The sequence below is a fragment of the Drosophila sulfurigaster genome, chromosome 3 (assembly GCF_023558435.1).
Source record: "Drosophila sulfurigaster albostrigata strain 15112-1811.04 chromosome 3, ASM2355843v2, whole genome shotgun sequence".
Classification (NCBI taxonomy): Eukaryota; Metazoa; Arthropoda; class Insecta; order Diptera; family Drosophilidae; genus Drosophila; species Drosophila sulfurigaster.
Window position 1 is genome coordinate 15,626,170 of NC_084883.1, and position 24,159 is coordinate 15,650,328.

The 24,159-nt window shown below is 40.7% G+C and overlaps 4 protein-coding genes across 4 annotated transcripts; 1 reads left to right on the forward strand and 3 right to left on the reverse strand.

Moving 5' to 3' along the window:
• Nucleotides 1-178: 178 nt before the first annotated feature.
• Nucleotides 179-1,061, forward strand: LOC133841965 (ER membrane protein complex subunit 8/9 homolog). The gene is made up of 2 exons (XM_062274822.1): nucleotides 179-465; nucleotides 527-1,061. The coding sequence occupies exons 1-2, from the start codon at nucleotides 268-270 to the stop codon at nucleotides 935-937; spliced, it is 609 nt and encodes a 202-aa protein (XP_062130806.1). The 5' UTR covers nucleotides 179-267; the 3' UTR covers nucleotides 938-1,061.
• On the reverse strand, nucleotides 856-8,849 carry LOC133841964 (phosphatidylinositol 4-phosphate 5-kinase type-1 alpha). The gene is given in 17 exon segments (XM_062274821.1): nucleotides 856-2,238; nucleotides 2,538-2,623; nucleotides 2,797-2,969; nucleotides 3,037-3,257; nucleotides 3,259-3,287; nucleotides 4,268-4,609; nucleotides 4,684-4,767; nucleotides 5,150-5,212; nucleotides 5,772-5,859; nucleotides 5,928-6,060; nucleotides 6,121-6,213; nucleotides 6,285-6,794; nucleotides 6,853-6,995; nucleotides 7,059-7,256; nucleotides 7,320-7,475; nucleotides 7,565-7,602; nucleotides 8,353-8,849. Coding segments are annotated over 17 exon segments (2,439 nt in total). The 5' UTR covers nucleotides 8,426-8,849; the 3' UTR covers nucleotides 856-2,229.
• Nucleotides 8,850-9,645: 796 nt separating this feature from the next.
• On the reverse strand, nucleotides 9,646-13,818 carry LOC133841124 (uncharacterized). Its single transcript, XM_062273422.1, has 6 exons — nucleotides 12,577-13,818; nucleotides 12,312-12,505; nucleotides 11,923-12,085; nucleotides 10,539-10,647; nucleotides 10,293-10,474; nucleotides 9,646-10,196 (listed from the first exon to the last, which is right to left on the reverse strand). The coding sequence occupies exons 1-6, from the start codon at nucleotides 12,638-12,640 to the stop codon at nucleotides 10,117-10,119; spliced, it is 792 nt and encodes a 263-aa protein (XP_062129406.1). The 5' UTR covers nucleotides 12,641-13,818; the 3' UTR covers nucleotides 9,646-10,116.
• A 1,840-nt stretch (nucleotides 13,819-15,658) lies between these two features.
• Nucleotides 15,659-19,059, reverse strand: LOC133844946 (fork head domain-containing protein FD3). Its single transcript, XM_062279238.1, has 2 exons — nucleotides 18,201-19,059; nucleotides 15,659-17,362 (listed from the first exon to the last, which is right to left on the reverse strand). Exons 1-2 carry the CDS (start codon nucleotides 18,545-18,547, stop codon nucleotides 16,258-16,260), a joined length of 1,452 nt encoding a protein of 483 aa, XP_062135222.1. The 5' UTR covers nucleotides 18,548-19,059; the 3' UTR covers nucleotides 15,659-16,257.
• Nucleotides 19,060-24,159: the final 5,100 nt, after the last annotated feature.

A 24,159-nucleotide genomic window follows, 5' to 3' on the forward strand; every position in this document is an offset into this window, starting at 1 on the left:
AATGCATTTAGATTGAAAACCACTTTTAAAAAATTCTGTTGCAAAATGATATTGAAGATAGTCACAGTTTGAGAATCATTGAATAAGCATCTAGTTATTTTCAGTATTTTTATACCAAAAAGTATTTGGTCCCTTTGCAGCGCTTACATATGTTTATCGGTAAAACTATCGTTGTTTCTTCATCTCTAGCACACTGATAGTTAATTGATTGTACAAAGTTACAGGTCAGCTTTTCGGCAAGAAAAATTTACGAAATAATCTGTTGCAATGAGTGAATATGAGTTTTCCGAGACCGCATATACTAAAATCATATTCCATGCGGCCAAATATCCACATCAAGCCGTAAATGGCCTACTGCTGGCCGAGAAAAAGCCCAAGGGTTCAGTTGTGCAAATCATTGATGCTATTCCACTTTTTCATCAATGCCTGCAGGTCACACCAATGGCTGAAATAGCTCTCATGCAGGTCTGTATTAAGCCGGAAGACAACAATTGGGGTTATTTTAATAAAACTGGTGCAATTGCAGATTGACTCGTATGCCGACAATGAGGGACTGGTGATTGCCGGCTACTATGCGGCTCCAGAGAACTTTTACGACAATCAAATTGAAAAGGCGCCCGCTGCCAAGATTGCGGACAAAATACAGGAGAATTTCAAGAACGCATGCTTTGCGATAGTCGACAATAAGCTAGTCACATTGGAACACAATCGATCTGCACTGCAGGTTTACAGTTACTCGAATGATTCGAGTCGCTGGTCAAAGGCCAAGCATTGGTTAACGCAATCGTCACAGACTCTGGAAGGCGTGTCACTCCTCCTGAAGCGTGGAGCGATGCGTGATGTTATTGATTTCGATAATCATCTGGATAATCCTGAGAATGACTGGACCAATCAGTTTCTGAATCAATCGCTGAAGGATCTGCAAAAGTTATACTAACTAATGAATATTGTAAACCAATGTGCCACCTTGAGTTAAGTCCTTGGTGTTCCCTGTATCCCCCTAAGTATGTTATAAATTATAGCGAAAATGGTGTTTTTAAATGAAGGAGCAGAGCCGGAAATTCAACCTTGCAATTTAATTTATTGTATTTAATTACAATTGGATTTCAGTAATCTTTAGAATAATGCATATAAGTTAAATAACATTCAACTAATTAATAAATAATCAATTCATTCGTATTCGTAATCGGTTTGGAGTAAAAGTCCGCGGGTCTAATGATCCGTCTGTCTGTCCGTTTTGTTTAAGCTGTGTCCTTGTCTGTAAAGTGCGCGTCATTTAAACCTAAAAGATGTTTACAATTACATTTAATAAATACAAATGAAGTAATATGCATAGAATTTTGCGTTTGCTTATGTTTTGTTTGCTTTTTGGTTTTCAATCCTATAAATTTAAATATGTTACAACAATATTGTAATATCGCGATTGCTGATTATACATAAGTACATAATACGTATGTGGATATATCGTCGGAGATCGAAAGTATCGCAAAAACATTTTATTTAATATTAAATGTATTTTTGTATAATTTTCAATATATATAGATGTATGTATGTATATATATATATATATATTATAATTATGCATACATTCATTTTGTCAATAATTTTTCGAGTTTTGAACGCCGAACGAACCTTTATTACATACACAATATATTATACGCGGGGCAAAAGGAACGGGAACTGGTATTTCTTTATAGGTATGTGGTATATAGTATGGTTTTGTTTGCATGTTGATAACGTTTGCGTCTTATTTGATCTTAAGTTTTGCTCTGTATATATATATATATATATTTTTTTTTTTGGTTGTTGTTGTATAATATCAATTATAATTATTGTTGCAAATAGATAAATTTATTGTATCGTATTCGTATTTTATATGTTTCTTTTGTATACGTGTTGAACGATATCTGTTTGCTGGTATCCAGTGTACTATATAGTATATGCGTCTCTATAGTCGATATTTCGTTAACGAGTCGTGGATGTGTCTGTAAAACTGTGGTACTTGGAGTTCTACGAGGAAGGGGGGAAAATAGGGCGCGTTACTTTTGATTATATCCTAGCTATACAAGTGCACTCGAATACACAACTTCATTCCGATCAATACAATATCTATTCGCACCATGTATATAAGAAGTAGTTGTTGTTGTTGTTGTTGTTCTGGTTGATTTTGATGTTGTTGTTCTTGTTGTGTCTTGTGTGTTATCAATTCATCCATCAGCGCATGCTATGTTAGTTGATCTATAAAAATGCAATATATGTAGTTAGAGATTAATGCGTGTATCTCAGCACGTTGTGGGAAAAGCAAAGGTGAGTTGAGTTGAGAAGGCAAAGAAAATGATTTGAGTTCAGATTCGATTTGATTCGATTGTTGGAGGATGCGTGTGAAACTGTCGCTCATATCGGGAGTAGACTGTAGTGGTCTGTGGTGGTGGTGTGTGTATGTTGTGGTGGAGTGTGCGTGTGTGGGTGTGTGAATCAACTACCATATACTAAGATTATTCTATCTAGAGTTTGCCCACACCAGCACTGATATTTACCATTCCCGAGGACAGAGAGTTGATGGCATCTTCCACCGTCGGCTTGTGTCGATCGATTTTAGATGAGTTTATGGGCGAGAAGTTGTCTACGATAGTAAGCGTGAATGAATATACAACATACACAGATACAGATAACAAATACAGATAACAGATACGGATACAAAACAGATAAACAACAGATACGGTTAAGGTTAAGGTTAACATAAAAGGCGATCGCAAAAAATATACACAAACATATGAAATTGAAAGTGCCAATTACCGAGATCACCACTCGAACTGGAGTCCGTAAAACTGGGTGTGCCCTCTGTCCAAGTGGGTGTCGAGCCCTCACCTGATGCCGGTGGCGTCCAGGCCAGGCCACCACGTGACCCATAGTGACTGCTCGACGATGTGTCCACCGCCAGAAACGTGTCCAAATGCACCTCCGAAACGCTGCAAGGAAAGGAAGACAATGAGATGATGATCAAAGATTCAGAGTATATAAGGGAGATGAGTGTACCTAACGATATCCTCCTTGTAGGAGCCTCGGTAGGCGGGACCAATGTTCATTTTACGATCCAAATACTGTGGCTGTTGCTGATAGTAATGACTGGACTGACTCGACTGCTGCTGCTGCTGCTGCTGTTGCTGATGGTGATGATGATGATGCGACCTGCGACCCATCGACGATGTGCTGTTCTTGTTCGAACTGTCCTCGGAGATGTCGTCAAAGGCAGGGGGGAGGTGTTGAACTGCATGATGGAGTTGTGCCTAGCAATACATGAGAACACAAAATACGATTACAATTACAATGTGATATTTAAAGGACAAAGCTCAAGAGGGAACAATGGGGCAAAAGGCAAGCGAGATGGAAGCATGTTGCAAGTCTACACTCTACACACAACTGTTGCGTCGCAAGTCAAACGAATCACGCTGTGTGGCACCATTCGATTGAGTGTCCGTGCTCTCGGGTATTGTGGAAGGCGCTGCCTTCGGAGCACGTCGCTTGCCACGTCGTGGCCGCTGTGGCGCCACCAACTGTGGCAGCTGCTGCTCAAGCATTACCCCCTCCTCTGGTGGCAATTCTAAGGTGGGCAAAGGTCGCTTTCGGGTGTACGGACTTTCCAGTTCGCGCTTCACCTCGAGAAAGGCGCTGACCGATTGCAGCAGATTGTCCTCTTGATTGTCGCAGGCGGCATCGTCGCCCAGCGCCAGATCCGCACAGTGCAGATAGCGATTGCGCTTCTGCTGCTTACGCTGCAGCTTCTCCAGCTGCTGGGCACGTCGAGGCGACTGCCGGGTGCTCAGACTACCGCTGAGCGTGGTGCGAGCGGTGCGATAGCTCTCGGCTCGAATGGGCGGAAAGCTGCGCACAATGCTGCCCACCGAGGAACGTTCACTGCGTGCTATGAAGCTATTCTGGCGCTGAAAGATGTCCACGTGGCTCAGCAGACGCGGCTGCTGTCGGCGATAGCTGCTCTCCGATCGTGCCGTCGAGTAAGCGGACTGCACGGACTCGCGACGTCGCACCGAGCTGCTGCGTTGCACTGCAGCAGGAGCAGGAGCAGGAGTCGGCGTTACATGTGTCGGACTGTCGGTAACGATGAAAAGATCGTGCAGCTCCAGCCAATCCTGCACATTGCTGGGCGAACGTCGCTCCCCGAAATGCGGCACTGCATCATTGCGGGGCAACTGGAGCGTGTTGTGGCTGGACTCGGGTAAGTCAGTGTTTGAAGTGCTATATGCTATACCTGGCGTGGTCGAGTGTGCCCGACTGTCCTGTGTGTCCTTGCGCCGCGGCGATCCTCGCGGTGGCACTGGCGGCGGCACACGCGCCTTCAGGTTGCTGCTCGCCGCTGGAGCAGCTGCCGATCCGGAGGTGGACGCACGTTGCCGCACTGGCGGTGGCACATTGCTCTGGCTAGCGGCACTCGAGTGACGTCCGCTCTCTCGATCGCGATCACGATCCCGGTCTCTATCCCGATCCCGTTCGCGTTCCCTTTCCCTATCCGAGCTTGTGCCCGCGGACGTGGGCTCTGTGGCTGGCGTCTTCGTTGGCTGATGGATTTTGCCGCTACTGTGGGAATGCGAAGCTGCAGAAGCATAGCAGGGAATGTTTTGTTGGGGATTAGTCTGCTGTGAAGCCTCTAGAGGATGCTCAACTTACGTCGGATGGCCTCGTTCTCGCTGTCGATGGAGCGTTGTATGGCCTTGGAGAGACTTTTTCTCTTCGACGGCGAATGCTTTAGAGCTGCAACGGCAAACATCAAGGATTAGTGCAACGAAATATTTAAGGAAATACAATAAATAAATTGTGAAGCACAGAGCAATCGAAGCAATTACGCCAAGCGAAAGTTCTTGAGTGTGCGGTAGGATTTGCAGAGAGAGAGTGAGAGAGAGAGAGATTTGAAAAGTGAACACTAACGTGAGATCGAGAGACATGCTTTGCATCCGGTTTGATTGAACAACCAAGTGCAGGAACAGAAAAAAACATCAATTAAAACTTAATACACTTAATAATATTATCAAAATTAATCAAAAATAAAGGCTGTAAATACAAGTTGTTAATCGTAATAAAAATGAATAAGAAATGAGCATTAGAGTGGTGATTGTTATTTGTTTTGTTGCTTTACCTATATAACTGGTTACCAAGGTACGAAATTTTCTGTGATTTCCTTTGATCTCTGGGAGATCCACTATGCGTACAAGTGAGTAATGCATTAAACGTAATAATCAATAAAGAAGAGAAGCAGAGAACGGCATATTGTTTTTCGTTTTTTCGATTTTCGTAAAAATACAAATTCAATTACTGATTACAATTGAGTTTCAAAAAGAGATTTAAAGAGTTTTTGAGACTAGCCGACTACCGATAGATGGCGCTCGCGGGGGCAAGTGTGTACATACTATATTGCATTTTTGCTGCTGCCCAAAACTGAACTGAATATGAAAACCATAATTAGCGGCAATTACCAATACTCATATACAAAGTCTTACAATTAATATTCAATTAATGTATATTATGTGTGTGTGTGTGTGTGAGAGAGAGAGAGAGTGTGGAGGCTACGCAACAAAAATAATCGACTAGAGAAAGTCGGTCAGCAAATGTGTGAACATGTTTAAGGAGCTGCTTTTTAGATTGAGTTTGGAATTCCACTGGCAATTTGCCCAACAAACTTGCACACACAAAAATGCTTATATAGTATATAGTGTACTTAGCCCCAACTGCGAATGCGACTACGATTCCGACTGACTTACGCGATGGTATCTTGCGGAATACGGTCTTGGCCATAAAGTTCTGAAATCTTTGAGCATAGAACGAGGGTCGACACACCGAGACGGTCTCCTAAAGTAGCAAGTTGCAAATGACTAGTTAGTGTTACAAAGTGTATAATCCATTAATTTCGCACTTACGCCATCGTGTATGATGCTTTTGAATGTGTGCTCCAGCTTCTTCTTGAGCCTGTACGACTGAAGGATGTCGATGATGCCAATGTAGAGCAACAGACGCTCGCCCTTCTCGCTGCGCGCTGGAATGCCACCAGGTCTAGACACGAAATCGATTAACTAAAGCATTCTCTGAATAGTACTTGCACTTGCTACTCACGGCACATCCTCCTCATCGTCGATGGGCTCGCTCTCCGCCTGAATGCTCTCCATGGCCGTTGAGTGCGCCACGAGTCGCTGTCGATTCACCGATCTGTATGCCACACTATGCCACATTAGTCGTCACATTATGTTGCGTCCAACATCAACTACTTTGCTACTCACTTGTTTCTGCTGATGCCCGTTGCTGTGTCTCGATCCCTGGCATCTGACTCCTCGAGCGGTTCATCTACATCCGAATCCTCGGCTAGAGGTGCTTTCATCGGTTTCCGGTGCTCACTCTGCTTCTCCTTGAGTGCCACATCCAAATTGTGCACGCCGAGCAGCAGTGAATAGTCCATAATCTTGAAGGATTCGAGCACTGTGCAATCCCTCTGAATGGTTTTGATGAGCGCCGAATAGGTTTCCGCCTCGAGGAATATGCCATTGGGATGCTGTTCCATAAAGTCGAGATCCTTGTACGTTGGCGATTTCTTGGCACGCTCCGCTTTCGATGCCTTGCGCTTGAACGTCGAACCCTTGAGATCGTACTTCAGATGCATTCGCACCGCCGATGGCAGCAGATTGTTCATGACCACCAATCGAATGTTTTTGGCATTGCTCGTCTGCAGGCAGTAGAGACCGAAGAACTTCGGCAATAACGTGCGCGGATTTTGATTCAGATTCATATAGTAACTGCAAAGTGTTAGCGTGTGTGTTAGCGAGGTTCCACTGTGCGGAAGATGCTGCTTACCCAGGCAGTAGTTTTTGTAAAAATTCACCCTCTTTGTGTTGCACCGTTTTGATAATGAACTCATCGTCGTCCGTCAAATAGAATATAGAGCCGGAAGCACCAGGATTCGATAATTCGCGCAAAGGCGAAGTGCACATAGACATCTGTCATCATGAAGAGGCGATTGTAGAATGGAATACTTGATATAATAATCAGAATTGATTTACCATAAAATCATCTGGCTGTATGCCAAACAAATCACGAAAATAACGAAATGCGATGGGTGCATAGATCTTATATCTGAATTCACTATAATGGTGGGCAGGTGTAAGGCTAGAACCCTCTGGCGGAAACGTAATGCTCTCGATTTCCCAGAAGTCCATCATAAGTAGATCACGTTTGGGCTTCGATGCCAAGCTGCCGACCTGTGAATTACGATTCAATTCAATACTATTCAGATATAATTATATATATAGTATTGTACTTACTGTATGCTGTATTCCCAGCTGTATGGAGCCCATAATCTGCGATGTCTGTATCTTCTTGTAGGTAATCTCGCCACCTTCGCCAACACGTCGATGTCCAAGCTTGCGCTCCTTGTCCGTCTTGTTGACCTGTCGCTCCCGCAACGGCCGATTGCCGAGCTGCGAATAAAGCACACGAAAAATGATTCGATATGTATTCTATATATGGTATATGGAGTAATATAAATAGGTGTAATGGATGTACTTACGTCGGGTGACGAGTTACCCACATGGTCGGTGGAGGAGGCTACAAGGTTTTACAAGGTGTATTATTAGTTAAGTATTGTGTTAAGTGCGAGTAGATTCATATGTGAGTGCGAGTACACTCGTAAATATTATATAGTATATTCGAATTTTGGTTGCTCATGTATAATTTAGAGTTAGTGCGGCACATGAATAGCCAATGACCCAACTGGGAACCACTTCAGCATGGGCTTGAGCTTGAACTTGGGTTAGGTACACATACACTCAAACACACACACATGCACACTCTCATTTACGCACATGAAGGCATTCACACATGCTCACACACACACACACACTCACACACGGGGGGCAGAGCCATAAATAGTTGACAGGTTGTTGGCCGTTTGAAAGTTTCTTTTGTTATCATTCGCTTAACGAGTCTCTCGAAAATATAAATAACAAGTGCAAACGAGTTGGCTCAATCGCTCAATCACTCAGTCGACCAGTCAGTCAGTCAGTCAGTCAGCAGGCAGTCAATGCCTCAAATGGGGGTGGCCTGCTGCCTGCTGCCTGCTGCTTTCGTTCGACCCGTGAGACACATGCGCCACGGCCACTTCCATTTGCCATTCATTGATTTTTTTTTGCGTCTGTTTAGAAAAGTTTACAATGGAAATGCCAATGCTTGACCAATTGCAAGGTTCTTCAACTGTTTTTTTCTTTGCCATTTAAGTATTAAGTATCACAGCCGTTTATCTGCTTATCTGCGCTTATCCGTTTATCTGTTTATCAGTTTATCAGGAAGTAACATTACCATTCGGTTCCGCCAGTTTCGCCTGCGATGTTGAGGAGCTGTCCATGTCAATGGTGTCGTCTCCGGACGCCATGCTGACGCATTTGCTGCTCCTGCTGCTCCGGCTTCTTTTGCAACTCGAATTTCTCCTGCTCTGCAAAAATATTTGCCCACGTTTCCACCCACAAGCTCAAGCTATTCGTCAACTAATACTAGGACATGCTGCTCAGCTTGCTTTTGCTTTGCTTTGCTTTTTTTGAGTGTGTGATAACGATTACGGACTATTTCGACGTTTGCTTTTGTTAATGCTGCTGCTAATAATTCTTTTGCTGCTGCTGCTGTGATTCGAGATTATTTCAATTATCCAATCAATGGGCCAAGGGAGCAGAAACCTTGGCTCTTGTCTCTCGTCTCTCGTCTGGCCTATGGCGTCAACTTTTTGCTGTCTACATAAGTTCACAACGATGTTGATTTCTCTTCTCTGCTGCTGCTGCTGCTGCTGCCGATGTCTCTGCTGCTGCCACTACTGTCATTTTCACTGCATACTCATAGGCGCACTGGAAGGCGCGCTGGAAGTCTTCCACTGAGCATGCGCACCAGGGCTGCACACTCGAAAACACAATCCGTTAAATCAGAGTTGCATTTCAAGGCGCCACATGGTCGACTAGATAAATTTAAATCAATTTAAATTTGACAAAAAGGATTCTCTTCATATTACAAATTCAAAAGATGAGAGCATTGTTAATTGTTAATTTAATTTATCAATACAGAGCAATTCAGTAAAGAAAGAAAGTAATGTCGTAATTCTAGTAATTTTAAAGATGTTATATTTAAGCTCAACCTGTTATTTATTCATTACATATAATTAAATTTTGTTGGCAGCCAATGAATTTGAGGAAATCAAATCGCACTAACTGCTTCTTACACCTAATTCAAAATTTTGAGAATTCAAATCACTTTTTTCAAATAATCTTCTTAATCTTAATCCATCTAAATTGTATAGGAATTTGAGGAACTCTAAACACTTTTTCCAGATAATTTTTAAATTAAATATTTTCTTCGATGTTTATTAAGTAAAAGTGTTCGCTCTCAAACTCCTCATCAATCTGAGATTAATCACTTTTTACCGTTCTTAGCACAATCTATGCACACAACTAATTAATCGAATGAATCCAGAAATAAGACTGTCGTCATATCCAAATTCAAAACAATTCCACATTTAGATGTTTTCCGAATTAAAGAGCACTAATGCTTGGTTGTTTACCCAGGCGTATACTTAATGTGGGAGGAAAGTAAAAGTGGAGCAGACATTCGTTTAATGCACTTTTAATGTTTTCGTTTTTTATTAGCGTTTCTGTACTCAATTATACCTATACATCATATATAACTATTTATATATATATATATATTTATTTATGTGGTAAATATATATGAATACAATAATTTGTTTTAGTTTCTTGTTGTTCTTGTTGTTTGTTTGTTCTCAGCTTCGTTTTGAATGTTTGTTGTGTGTGTGTGTGTGTGTGTTTAAAGAGTCTTGTTTAAGTGTCTGTTTGTTACTTAGTAGTGTTTGTCTGTCTGTATTTATGGGGGTGTAAGTGTTGTTTGTTATCGTTTTCTCTTACATTTACATGCATTTACAAAATAAGCGCTTTTTTAAAAATACCGCAAAAAATTACGTTTATCGTTAAAAATTCTATTTAAAAATGAGAAATAAAGAATTGTAAACATTCTATACGAACATAAAAACAAATACGTACATAGCCTACAAAAAACACTACCAAACTAACTGCTTAAAGCTAAAGATGCGATCGACATAACTACGGCGACTGTTGTCCATTTGCGTTGTATATTTGTGGCTTTATCTGCAATATACAATAATAGAAGATTATTAATATGGAATGATTGAGGGGGGCATTCAAGTGGTTCCAACTGCCAGCCGCCAGCTTACCTCTACTTACCATAGAAAATAGTCTCCCTGCGTTTGGTATAGTTTGTGCCAAGCAGGAAAAACGCACATGTTATCGGTGTGGGCGATTCGAGTTGATCTCTAGGAATGCGCGTTCGCACTGTCATGCTGTACAGACCACTCGGATTCTGATCCAACTGCGTGAGCACCGAGTCTAGTATGTGTGTATCGAAGCTGTATTTCAAATGGTTTGCCATCAATTACAAATCTAATATGAATGCGAGTGAGTTTCACTTACATGACAGATAGAACTGGTTGAGGGAAAACATTTTGCACGGCGCACATGATGTCCACATCGGTCTGTTCGCCACCCATGCGTGCCTCCAGCATGAAATCCGATTCAGGAACTGTTTGCGGATCAAATGTGACCATGGGAATGGGGAAAAAAAAAAACAACAACAAATCCGTGAGAATTAATCAAGTGTCAAACTAAACAAAATATAAAAACAAAACTTTCGAAATAACATAAAAAAGAACGAGCGACAACACCAAACAAAAGAAAAAAAAGAGTAAAGGACACAAAAAACAAAACACAAATAAAAACAAAAACAACAGGCGGCTGCTGGCTTGTCGCTTATAACCGCAGCGACTGCCACATGACACGCATGCAAATATGAGTCGCACGTGCCACAAACACACACAGTCACATGCACAAACACATACACAAACACACAAACACACATCAGTCATCCACTCACACCCCCTCCACATATGGCAACACACCCACCCAACACCTATGCAAACAACTTCACGCCATAAACAGGTGAGGAAACCCAAGTCCGGCAAAGCCGACTACTCAACTGCACTATATAAAGTAGTTTGGAATGAAAACTTATAGGAAAATAAGTTAAGGAATGCTGAAAGTATAAAGTATTCAGACACTTCGTTCTAGCTAATAAAGAATTGTAAATACTTTTTTGAGAATATTCAATTAAAGACGATTATAAGATTGTTTCACCAAATAGATTTGTTATTATCTAACATTTCTTAACAACACTATATACTTGGAATGGAAACTTATAGAAATGCATCTAAACTTCGTTCTGCGTAACACAAAATTTAAATCAATTATTAAATATCTTTATATTCTATAAATAAACTAAGACATGTTTTATCAACTAGATATTTCCTGATTTAGCATTAGAAGTAAATTGTATGAATTTAATAGTATACAAAAATAATTGAAGATAAGTATAGTGAATAAATTGAACATCTTTGTTTTGTAAAATAAATCAGATACAACCCTTTATTAAATCTATAACTGGCTTTATCTTTATAGATTTCATTGTACGAAAATAAAGATTAAATTTGCTTTATATATTACCATTAAGACGTACTATAAAATAACCATTCGTAAAATAATTTTGAAATTGAATATATGTAAAGCTATATGTTAATATATAATTCCCTTAAATTTTACACGATGCATAAAAATACATTTCTTGGTATAAATTATAAACAAAACTATAAAGAAAAGATCAGTTTAAAGATATCAAACAAACTCTTCGTTGAAGCACTTGCAACTAATAAGAGCTATACCCCATTGAGTAGAGTGTAAGTTCGTATGGCATAAAAAACAATAGGTATAGCATGTAAATTGTAGAACCCTCCCACACACATACCGATTATTTGTAAGCGGGCACTTCGCTTATCCGTGGACTCAAAGGTTTGCACGGCACAAGTGTATTCCCCCGTCATGTTCCAGTCGGGATTCTTTATCGATATAACACCGGGACTGCCCTCCATGGTGAATATTTTGGTGTCTATCTTTGCTTTCATGAAGCCCTACAGAGTTAATGACAAGGCAGCAACAACAAAGAAGAAGAGAAGAAAGCGAATTTTATGTTAATTAATTTTTGTGTTGTGTGTGTTGCTTGTTTTCTTCATTTTTTTTTGTTGCCGCCGACTACTCTTGACTTTTGTCTAAATGGGGTGACGATGGATAATATGACGGTGCTGAGAGGATGACGAAGTCGAAGACAACAACGGGCGACGGATGACGATGACTCACCATGGCGAAACCCTTTACGGAGGGTATCCACTGATAGATGGAGTGATTGTTGAAGAGCCACTTGAGGACGAAGCCCTTCTCCCGCGGCGCCATTTCGTACTCGCAGTCCAGCACCAGAGGATCGGGCTCATTATCACGTTCGAGTGTGTAGGTGTGCGGCACCCGCAGATTGGTAATGCGCACCGTGTGCGTCACTAGCGAAGGAGATCAAAAAGGGATTGGCAGAGTTCAATACTTGATCAGAAGGAGAGATCTCTAGGCTTACCCGTGAGCAGAGTGAGGCCGGCCAGCAGCGTTGCGCACAAGATGCTCCAGCTCCAGCTCGCCATGTGCGCGTCCTGTTCGTCGACCTGATGTTGGTCGTCGTACTTCCTGTTGTTGGTCTTGTCGTTTTGCTGCCGTCCTTAGCGTCCTTGCTGCTGCCTCTCGTTGTACTGGACGTAAGCGTTTCTGTTTTTTCGTTGTCTCTCTTTGGATGTTTTGCTTTTGGTTTTTTTTATTGGTCACAGGCGCTGCTTCTGGTTTTGGCTGAGGATAAGGTTAAGGCTAAGGCTTTTGCTTTGGCTTCGGCTGTCCTCCGCCCCCGGCAAGTGCGCATCGCTTCAACAGCCTTTGAGGCGTTTAGTCACACGCATTATCACTTTGCTCATTACCATAAACATAACATCACACTGAACAACAGGCCAGCGCTGGACCTGAGAGTGTTGAGTGTTGAGTGCTTAGACCTGGCTACACGACACGACTCGAAAGGGGGGTGAGGGAAGCAAGGCGAAGCGGAGCTGCTGCTGCTGCTGAGGGGTGGTTGAATGTTGAAAGTTTTTGCTGCTGTTTGGGGGGCACAAAACTTTTCTATGCTCTATGCGATGAGCTCAGCATTGCGATTGCGATTCCCGTTTGCCATTTGCCATTTGTGATTTGCGATTGCGATTTGTGAACACAACAGAGAATTGCAATCTATAATTGATTCACACACATCGAGCACATCTTGATATGGTTTTCTTTTCACTGCGCACATCTATCTCCGTATAACAACTATGTATATCGAACTTTTTAGTGAAGTGCAATTGCATTTAATATCGAGCAATTGAAACTTTGCACATATACAACTTGATGTTGGTGAAAAATCGACTTTTTACTCTCTCCCGAGTGTGTGTGTGCGATTGTGTGTGTGTGGGGAATTATGCCAAATGGAGTTTGCAGCTCCGTATCCGTATCGCTTCGTACCGCTAATGCTGACGCTGCTGGATACCAATAGTGTTGGTATCTTCTATTTAACTGTTGTCCTTTTTCCAGCCTAGCTTTTAATGTTTTAACACACACTGGAATACAACGCTACGTAGACCAGAGACCAGAGAGTCACTTGCTTGCTCTCCACTCGACTCGACTCGCAAACTTGTCTCGCGACTCCGACTCAGCGAGTTGCTGAGCTTTTTTTTTGGTGGTAAGCGTATCGCGAGCTTTTCCTTTTGGCGCATACACAACATGTCGTCCTTTTTTATCCTAGCCGAAAAGCCACAATCAGCTGTTGGCTATCGATTCAGCGCATGCGCCAATTCTGACAGTTGTCCGCTTCTGACGTTTCGCCTTTTGACAGTTCGCCAACTGTCAGTCTGAGCAGAGCTGAACTGAACTGAGCTGAGCTGAGAACTCTGTGCAACATTGTAACGGTGCCTTTGGAATTGGGGTTGCAATGTCGACTTGTTGCAAGTGTCTCGACTGAGCTAATTGTTGGCCAACTTAATGCCCAATTAGTGCCTCAACTCAACTGTTGCCTCGACTCACGACTTTTACTGCTGCTTTAAAATGTTGCCTTCTTTTCAGGGATACAATTAAAGAATGAATTCAATCTGAATGGTTGCCTACGTTGCAAGGATATGTTTCAAATGGTATGTTTAAAAATGTATGAAGTAATTTTATATAACTCATGCGAATTAACTGAGTTGGCAGGTAATACATACATAGATATTTTCTAATTAATATAATTTAATTGAAATTGCTCCATTATTTGTTTACTGTTTTTGTTTTATTTTATTGATCGATAAACCTATTTTGTATAAACTTTTTAGTGATGTAGTTTAGGTTAATTCATATAACTATCTAGCCTTCATCGTAGAGAGGCAATTTAATTTAAAATTCTATTCGATTTTAGTAATTATAGGGAAGATTACTTACCTTTCTCTCTCTCCTCTAAGCGAGATACCCTAGCAAACATAGTCAAATATATATAAACCTTTTTGAGTAGTCTTTGGCTAAATGTTATTTTATATATGGGACTGCAGCAAAATCTTAATAAAATTAGAATTCCTCAGACAGAAATTCTAAAAAAAACTATGCTGTGTTTTGGCCAACTACAAAGCCAATAATTTTCTTAGAAAAAACGACTTTAAAGAATCATATACCTTTAGATGAAATGTCTAAAGTGTATATATGTATATATAATTATTATATAATTATTATTATATATTTACTAGGAATATAAAGCTGACAAACTTATTTGTAAAACCTGGGAGTAGATTTGCAAAGCCAAATTAAATAAATCACTCACTTAACTAATAAACACAAAGCCTAAGCTCACGATGGGAACGCGAGCTTACAATAATCAATAATGAGATAACAGACAAATAGAATATATAATACATAGAGAAAGAGATTGTGAGTTCTTGGAGAGCGTGAAACAAAACAAAATAGATGATAACAAAACAGCAACAAAAGCACAAATTTCTTTGCAAAACTAAATCTAGCCATTTTTTCGTTTACTTAGATACAACGTTACTTAGAACAAACTAAAGTCAGTTAAATTTAGTTAATTAATTAGTTAGTTAATTAATTTATCATTTAACAAACATTCAAGTAAGGGTAAGGAATATGGTTAATAATAAAATATAAATTACAAAAATATAAATCAAAACTATAATTTTGGGAAAAAAACAATTTTCACTGTGAATGCGATAATAAGTTTACTAAGGCTCCTATGTAATTTCGCATAACTACAAATCTTGTCCCTATCAGTATTAGTGAAACTGCTTCAATGAAATATAATGAAGTAATCAACACTAAAACATTTAGAAATACCAAATATCGCCTTTTTATGCAATATAATCTTTACATTAATGTTAATTGATATTATCTGAGTTAAAATAAAATAAATAAATAAAAAATAAATTTCGAAATTTTTAGTTGTATATACGTTTTCGACATAATTTAATACAAAAATATATCAGAAAATTGTGGAATATGTTATGTTACTTCCTTGGATAGGGTCAATATATTTTTAAAATCAAGTTCCTTTATTAAATCATTTATTCTCCCCAACTGTATTAAAAATCAACTGCATTTTGTTTTCTAATTATACGGTTTATTAAATTTTCAATAACATCAGCAAATCACTTAAGGACTAGACTATATTTAATAGTGTTTTGATGTGCTGCGCGCATTGCCATACTCAATACAATTATAATTACAGACACTCAGAGACAGACGATCGGTATATATAGTACATGCACATATATGTATGCTATATATATATGTATATGGTAACTCTATAGAATTCGCTTTAAAAGTATGCTATAAATATGTAATTGTTTGATATATGTCTTTGTTGTTGTTCTTACTGGATGTTACACTCAGGTTTAAACGTAATTTAGTTTAAATATATGTATTTATATCGTGCTTAATATACATTTCAAGTGGAGAGCGTTTTATTTGGTCGCATTAAAACTTTCGTATTGGCATCGAATATACATCCCAGGGATAATCACTACATTAATGAGGGGGAAGGGGGGGTAATGAGATGCATTTCGCGTACAACTAGAGTTTACAACGTAAAGAAGAAGTTATAGTAGTTAAAATTGTGTGCTTAGATCACGGGAATATACACAAGCCGATGACTAACACTAATGCCTAAGACTAAGCGACTAAATCAATCAGTGTAGTTTCAAGCCTAATCCTAGTCACTGGTCGCTCCATCGCTGTGCCCATGACCGATCAGAGTCTCGATGCGAAAGTCCTTGGCACTCGTCTGTCGGGCGCAACGAAGCGTCGCCGGATCGTTGTCCATGTGCAGAAGCGTCGTCCGGGTCAGCGATCGATGCGAGTGCGCTTGGAGCGGAGTTGGAGTCGGAGTCAGCGTCTTGGGACTGGACGTAATGGCTAGCGAGCTGTTGGACGCCTCGGCATGATGATCGAAGAGCAGCACGTAGGGAGAGGTGCGCTCCGGGAGCTCATCGCGTGCATCGGGATCGCGTGCGCTGTTTGTCTCTGGACGATTCGTGGGATTCGTGCACACCGAGTCCACGGAATCCGATATGTGTGAGTCCTGTTCATGCTCATTGGCACTCTCCACATCGATCTTGTCGCACGACGCATCATCCGCATCGGCATCCGCATCCACATCATCGTTGTACACATTGAGATCCGCATAGTTGCCTCGCTCGGGATAATCAGCTGCTCCTAGTCCGGTGGCAGCAGCGGACACATCAAACACATAGGGATTCTTGTACTTGCTGGCTCTGCTCGCATCGCTGGTCACGTTGCCTGCTCCACCTCCTCCACTACTGCTGTGAGGCAGTGCATCCGCCACTTCAGCCCGACGATTGATGAACGCAAGGCGATCGAACTTATCGCTGTTGTTCTGATAGAACGATGCCTCGGCATTGGCGAAGAAGTTGAATTTCTTGTCCACACGCAGCGCCGTGTCGAACACATCGCTGGGCGTGTGCATCACATCGAAGTCGCGGCTCCCATTGAAGTTGGGTACATTGAAGTGCACCGGCACCAACGGCACCGGTTTCCGTATCCAGAATGGCGACAGCGTGCCAAAGACGGCGGGAAACGAGAAGCGCTGCATTGCCGGCGCTCGTTTGTAGCGTTTCCGGCGACGCAGGAAGCTGCCGTTGTCGAACATGTCCTCGGCCAGCGGATCCAGCGTCCAGAAGTTGCCTTTGCCCGGGTTGCCCGGCTCGCGTGGAACTTTGATGAAACAGTCGTTCAGACTGAGGTTGTGGCGAATGGAGTTCTGCCAAGCGGGAAACTTGTCCTTGTAGTACGGGAAACTGCAAACGATAGAAGAACGTCTAATTAGTTACTTTAGGATTCAAAGTTTTATACAGAAATTGGGAACTCTTATGGTCAGATGGACAAGACTTGGTTTTCATAACGTACGTAGTCTTATGCAAAAATTTGCTAATCAATATATTGATGTTAAACTCTTTTTAGGTAAATTAATACTATATTCGTACTTGTCAAGTTAATGGTTATATTTCCTTTAGTTTTATTTTATTCATGATAGAATTTACAAAGTAAATTATACAACTGTTAATGATAAATATTTAAGCATCTTATCAAATAGTTTAACCTTCACCTAATGCTTCTTCCAAAAGAGATGTCATAAAGACTTATAGATGTTGTCATTTATTTCCCATAAGATAGAATAAACTCGACATCGAAAATTGAATACCTTTCTGTATGTAATATTCTTAGATTAGTCTTTGAATTAACTGTGAACGAAATAGGTTTTTCCCATATATGATTTAATATACTTTTTACAATTATAATTTACCTATAAAAATATTATATGTGCACTTCATAAAATTGTATATTGAAGTTCCAAGAAAAATTTATAAAATAAAAATCAACAATAATTCAATTTATTAATCTTATTGTATTTAAATTTCTTCCTATTCTAAATAAGTTAACGTTAAATATTTAGCATCCGTTTATTCAATCCTTTCACATATTATTCCAAATTTTGAAAATTTAAATATTATGAATTTTATGAAAATGGCCTAAATTCGTCATGAGATTGAATTTTTGAGTTTTTAAAAGTGTGTAAGGTCTGGTATAATCCAAAACAACATTTAATCCGAAGACACCTCCTTGAATTTCACTTACCGGGACATAATAAAATCACATATTCCACTGAGTGTTAGTTTCTTGTGCGGCGACTGCAGTATGGCCATGGTGATGAGAGCAATGTAGGAATACGGCGGCTTCACCAGAGGACCGCCGGCTGCACCGCTGCCGTTGTTGGTGCCGCTGCTGTTGTCACCGCTGCTGCCGCCGGCGGCCGACGGCTCAAAGTCGCTGTCATCACAGATCATGGACATTTCATCGGCCACCGCAGCGGCGGCGGCGGCACGCGAGGATGTGATGCCGGCGCCACGTTGGCTCTTGTGCAGTGGCGGAGACTGAGAGTCGCCATCGTGGAGCGCGTGAATGGGATCCGTTGTGGTGTGCATTATTTGCTGTTATAACTTGCTGAGATCTGTCTTTAAACTTGTACTTTATTTATGTATATCGATCAAATTGCTTAACTAAGTGAGATAGAGGACGCAACACTTGTTTGACTTTAGCTCAGGAACTGATTTACTTTACTTGTAATTCATTTAAATTGATTTCACAATTAACTCCGCGATTAGTTTTGTTTCAATTTGCGTTATCGTTATCGTAATCGATCGTTATCCTTTCGCTTTACGTTTCCGCATTCGCATTCGCATTTGCATTTAACTTTAACTTTGTGTTAAGCGATTGAGTTTTGAGTTGTGTCGCGGCATCCGTCGGTCTGTCTGTTTTAGGCGGAATCCTTTTGCCAAATGTTAACTGAATCGCAACGAAAACGAAAATCTTCTCGCCCGAAATGTTTTTCTACATAACTCAAACATTTATTTATCGAAACCGCTGCCGCTGTCGCTTCCATGAGCTTTTGTCGCCGCTGCTATGTTTTCGTATCTCGAATAACTGTGATTCTACTGCCGACGTCGTCGTCGTCGTCGTTAGTCCGACGCCGCAGCAATGGCAGCAGCAGCGCAGCCGGCGTCTGCGTCGACGCCAACGTCAGCATCGGCGCACGGAGGCAGCATCCCCGCTGTTGTTGCGTGCGTGCGAGTGTGACGGCAATATGTTGTGTGCTGCTCTCTTCAGGGGATGACTGAGATTGTAAACCAATCTACGGCCAACTGCACACCTCCCTCCCCCCACAGGGGCACACACACACACACACACACACGCACAGACTACGTAATAACATAAAATGGTGGAGTGCTGCTTGCTGTAAATGTGATATTTGTGTTTTCCTCTGCACGCCTCGCTTCTTCCCTCTGTCGCTGTTGCTGCTACTATTGTGTAATGCAAACGGGACTCAAATTGGCAACGACGACGACGCGACGACAGAAGCCAAAACTCATGGCATCCCTCCCCCCCTCTGCTCACCGATGCCCCCCGCAGAGGCTGTCGAGCAACATTTTCACAAATTTAGATACCTTTTGCTGGCTGCGTTGACGTCGTGGCTCTTAATAATGTTTCATTATGTCAGCCGCACACACACACACACACATACTCAGCTAGCAACTGAGCGAGAGAAAGAGAGAAAGGTGTATGCTTGTATGTGTGTGTGTGTGTGATATACGCTCTCGTTCAAATGTTAGCATTTTTATGTGCGAATGTTTTTCTAACCGTATGTCGGGCTCGTTGCTCGTTCTCATTTCAGCACAGCACAGCACAGCCTCCTCTCGCCTTTCCCCTTTGCGTCCCTCTTTCTGCTCTTGCTCGACGCCAATGCGCCATTTTCGCAACATCCTTAACACAATTGGGAGGGTATTTTGTATGCCACTGTATGTGTGTGTGTGTGAGTTACTGTGTGTGTGTGTGTGTGCATTATTTCTCTTTTTCATTTTCGCTGTTTTTGTTCTTTAGTTGTTAGACATTATTGTTGCTGTTGTTATTGTTGCTGCTACTGCTGCTGCTGTTATTATTGTTGCTGTTATTGTTGTTCTTGTTGCTGTTGTTGCTGTTGCTTGCTGCTGTTGTTCGCGTCTTCCCTTTTCAAATTAAACATTCAGTAGTCAGTTTTATTTGTTGTACTTTGTTCAAATTAGTTTTCAGTTTTGCGGAAGTTGCCAGCTCACACACACACACACACACACATTCATTCTTCCGCACACTCACACACACACACACACACACTCATATACAAGCTAAACAATAATGGCTGGCAGCTCCCACCTCCAGCTTGAGCGCCAGGACAATATTGATATCGTTTCATTCTCCTTGCTTGATTTTCATTATTCTATTTTCTTCTGCTTTTTCCCATTTCTATTCCCCACCCCGCTCCCTCCCCCTCTTTTGGCTCTCTTTCAGCCATCTCAATCTCCGCCCCATTCGCCAGCCAAAAACTCACTTGGCCACACTTACAAATCACTGATTTTTAGCCAACTTTATGGGCGTGGTAACGCCTTTGTACAAATCCACATCTATGTATAAGTGTGAGTGTGGGTGTGTGGGTGTGTGTGTGTTTGTGCAGAAGTCTTTATTGGGTTTAGGGTTCTGGTTGCCGTTGTGCAATTTAGTTGTGGTAAATTTATTGCGGATTTCCTTTGTCTTTTTACGAGCTCAGTTGGACATCGAAGCGAACCCAACTCTGCAGAGTTTCTGCTATCAAACAAAGAAGCACAACCAAAAGTAATAAACTACAGATTTTCAAACGTTATTGATCTTCATTTATTTACTCCATTTTATGGGCAAACAGTGTCTACATTTGTTAGATCTATTTTTCTCCTAGCTTCCAAATGTATGAGAGATACAACTGTTTAATTAATATATGTATATCTTCTCTTAATTAATATAATATGTATTCCTTTCTTATTATTCAATATTCAGAACGAGTTACTTACGTTCTTATTATGATCGATGCCTAATTAGGACGGATGTTATGTATATAGAGTTGCCTGATTAAAGATAAAAAGAATATAATGGGAAAATCAAAGAGTAAGTTTTATTTTATAATATAAATAATGTACACATAATATAAATAAAATCTTAAGAAAATAAATAGTTGTTAGCTAACAAATTATTTTTTCTGAGCTCTTAAAATAAGAAAGAATATTGCCTAAACATAGATATCCGCTTTAAAAATGGTAAATTAAACTTTGAGTGTTTTATAGATAAGTATGCAATCGTTCCTATTTTATTGGAATTCAAATTGTAAATAATTTATTATGAACAACAACGTTTTGAAAATAATAATAATACATATTTTTGAATTTGAGAATTTTTTTCTGTTTTAAGAAAATTGCAAAAATTAAGAAATTCGTCCGCAAACAAAAAATTCACGAATTTATATATTTTATCGTAAAACAGAACAAGTTCCTAAAATCAATCTTAGCTCTAAATATAGTGCTAATACAAAGCTTTAAGAGTAACCTTCACTTAGTTTTAAAATTGTTTTAGTTTATATTTGTTTTCACTGTTAGAGAATTACCCATATGCAAGAATTTTGCATCTACTTCATCTGATTTTAAGAAGCTTTTTCTGTGAACAAATATTAGTACCAAGAAAAATTAAATATAGCGTAAATTAGGAATATAATTAATTGTAAAGTGATCAAACAAATATTTTATTCCCGTTGCGTCGCAAAAGAAAAACATTGGCACATATTCACCTCGAAAAGTAGATTAATTTAAATGAATTTTTATTTTAAAAAAAATTATTAATCTTTTTTAGATACTTACAAATCTATTTCTTTCGTGGAAACATCTATTCTGAGACATTTTTTTGTGCAATTAATTCAAGAATGTTGTGAATAGTAGAGAAATAATAATAATAGAAAATAAGTTGAATAAGTTATTTCAGTATAAGACTTGTTTTAGCAAATGCCAAAGTTAAATTGAATATTTAATTATTCAATAAATGTCGATTATATAAGAATATAATTTGATTAAAACAAATTAAAATAATATTTTTGTTAATAAATATTTTGGTAGCGCATTAGTCAAACGATTAAGTTGGTCTGATTGGTGGAATTGTAATTTGTTATCATTTCCGTGAGTACACTTACCGCCATAAGTATAATTACAGTTGCCCCTAGCAGCACTCGCTTAGAGTTTAGAGTTTACTTTTTTAAAGGCACTCACAGCTTACGGCTAAGGATAACGACCCATATCCCACATGCTCTGTGACAGCCCCTGTCAGTCTACGGTTAATCATCGCTTAAGCACAGCATGGCACAGAAGTTGGGACTGAGACTAGGATTGAGTATGACATGGAGTGCTGTGCTGTGTGCTGTGGTGTGGGGAGCTCAAGTTGAGCGTAAGGATGCGATGCATTTAAGCTTTTTGAGGGGAACAATTAACTTATGCGCAAACAATAACGCCAAAGAATGCACGCTGTCAGAGGAACCAGAATCTAGAATCGTGAACCAACTACCACATCCTGCTAAGCGGAGTGAGGAAGTAAACAGCGGGGTAGCGGGGTGCGGCGAGCGGTGAGCGGTGAGCGGCAATAGCGGCATGATCCAGCAATAATCCTTCTTTTGTCAGCAAATTTATTGCACACAAACAAACAGGCCGCCCAAAGGACAACGCAAAGGAGATGAATGTTGGCTGGGAGATGGGCAAACGTCGAACGTTAAACGTTGAACGCCTTTGACAATATACATTTTTATTGCGAAATCTGCAAAAGGCAAATAAAAGATTTGACACTCGAATTGCTTTGACTGGAAGCTGGAAGCCACTATAAAAAATTGGTTGTTGTCAAGGCAAGTCTGAGACAATGTCTTCCTTAGGCTGCACTAATTTGCAGCCCAGGTCCTTTTCTTTCCTTTTGCTTTTGCGTAGCACCTGCTTGGCTGGCAGCTAAATCGCAAAGGCAAACATGCACTTCAATGGATACAAGGATATGCTCGGCATTGTTGTTGTCGGTCAGGTTTAATGGCAGCTCTTCTTATGTCATTATTAAATCTTTGAAGTATCTGCAGAGAAAAAAACAGCAACACACACTTGAATACTTGAGTGACGCTCAATTTGATGGGCATCAGTGGCGGCATCAGGAATCAACCCTCGAATGGGAAAAATCACAGCAGGCTGCAGCAGTTGGTAGTCGGCAACTCCACATCCACAGCCACATCCACATCAACCACAGCTCAGCGGAGCTCAGAGTTTGGCTCAATTTCTGGGCTACAAATCGCTTCAACCTGCCTGCGCAGGCAAAACAAGTGGCAAAGCATAACAAAGGAGTCCAAGCTGGAATATTTTACGCTCGATTTATCCGCTTTGCTCGGCACAAGGAGGAGGAGGAGAGGAAGAGAAGCTGCAGCAGCAAGTGGCAGCCTGTTTCGAGACTCATTTCATTCATTTGTTCATTTGAGGACGAAGATGATGATGACGATGATGATTCTGGTGCCGCTTAAGTCTCTTGTTTGGCGGCAATAAAAATCGAGGCAGCACAACAACCCACCCCTCAGCAAGGACTCGAACTGCACACAGGATGTCAATTTCTCAATTCATAAATAAAAACCCAAAGCCCTTTGAATGTGTCAGCACAAGTGTGGAAATTACAACCATTCCCATAGATTCAATTCATTTGGAGTGGGCGCGTGGTACTTTTGATTGCACTGTGTTATTGTTGTTTATTTGCCAGTGTGCGAATGCGTGTGTGTGTGTCTCTGTGTGTGTGTGAGTGCAGCAACGTTGCCGCCTAAACCGCACGTTCCGCCAAATAAGCCAAAGGATTTGCGCCTCCTGCCCGCTGCCTCGGTAAACGGGGAAAGGGCTTGAGTTTTCGTGTGGATTGCTTTGCATGCTCGCAGGCACACTTGGATCGCATTAAGTTGATTTATTATGCAGTGAAGAATTCAATTAAGTAGGATGATTGTCACTTGTCCGTATGCCACGATAAAATCATACGACTCGTTGTCCCATCGTTCTCTTTGCCCTAGACTTTTTATGACTTTTCTCGCTCTCTGCTGCTAAACGTTTAATTTGTGGGGCGTGATTATTTCGACAGTTGTTAATAGTTGGCAATGATCCTTTGGCTTTCACATCCAGCCACAGATAATCATTTATTTGTTTTGACTGAC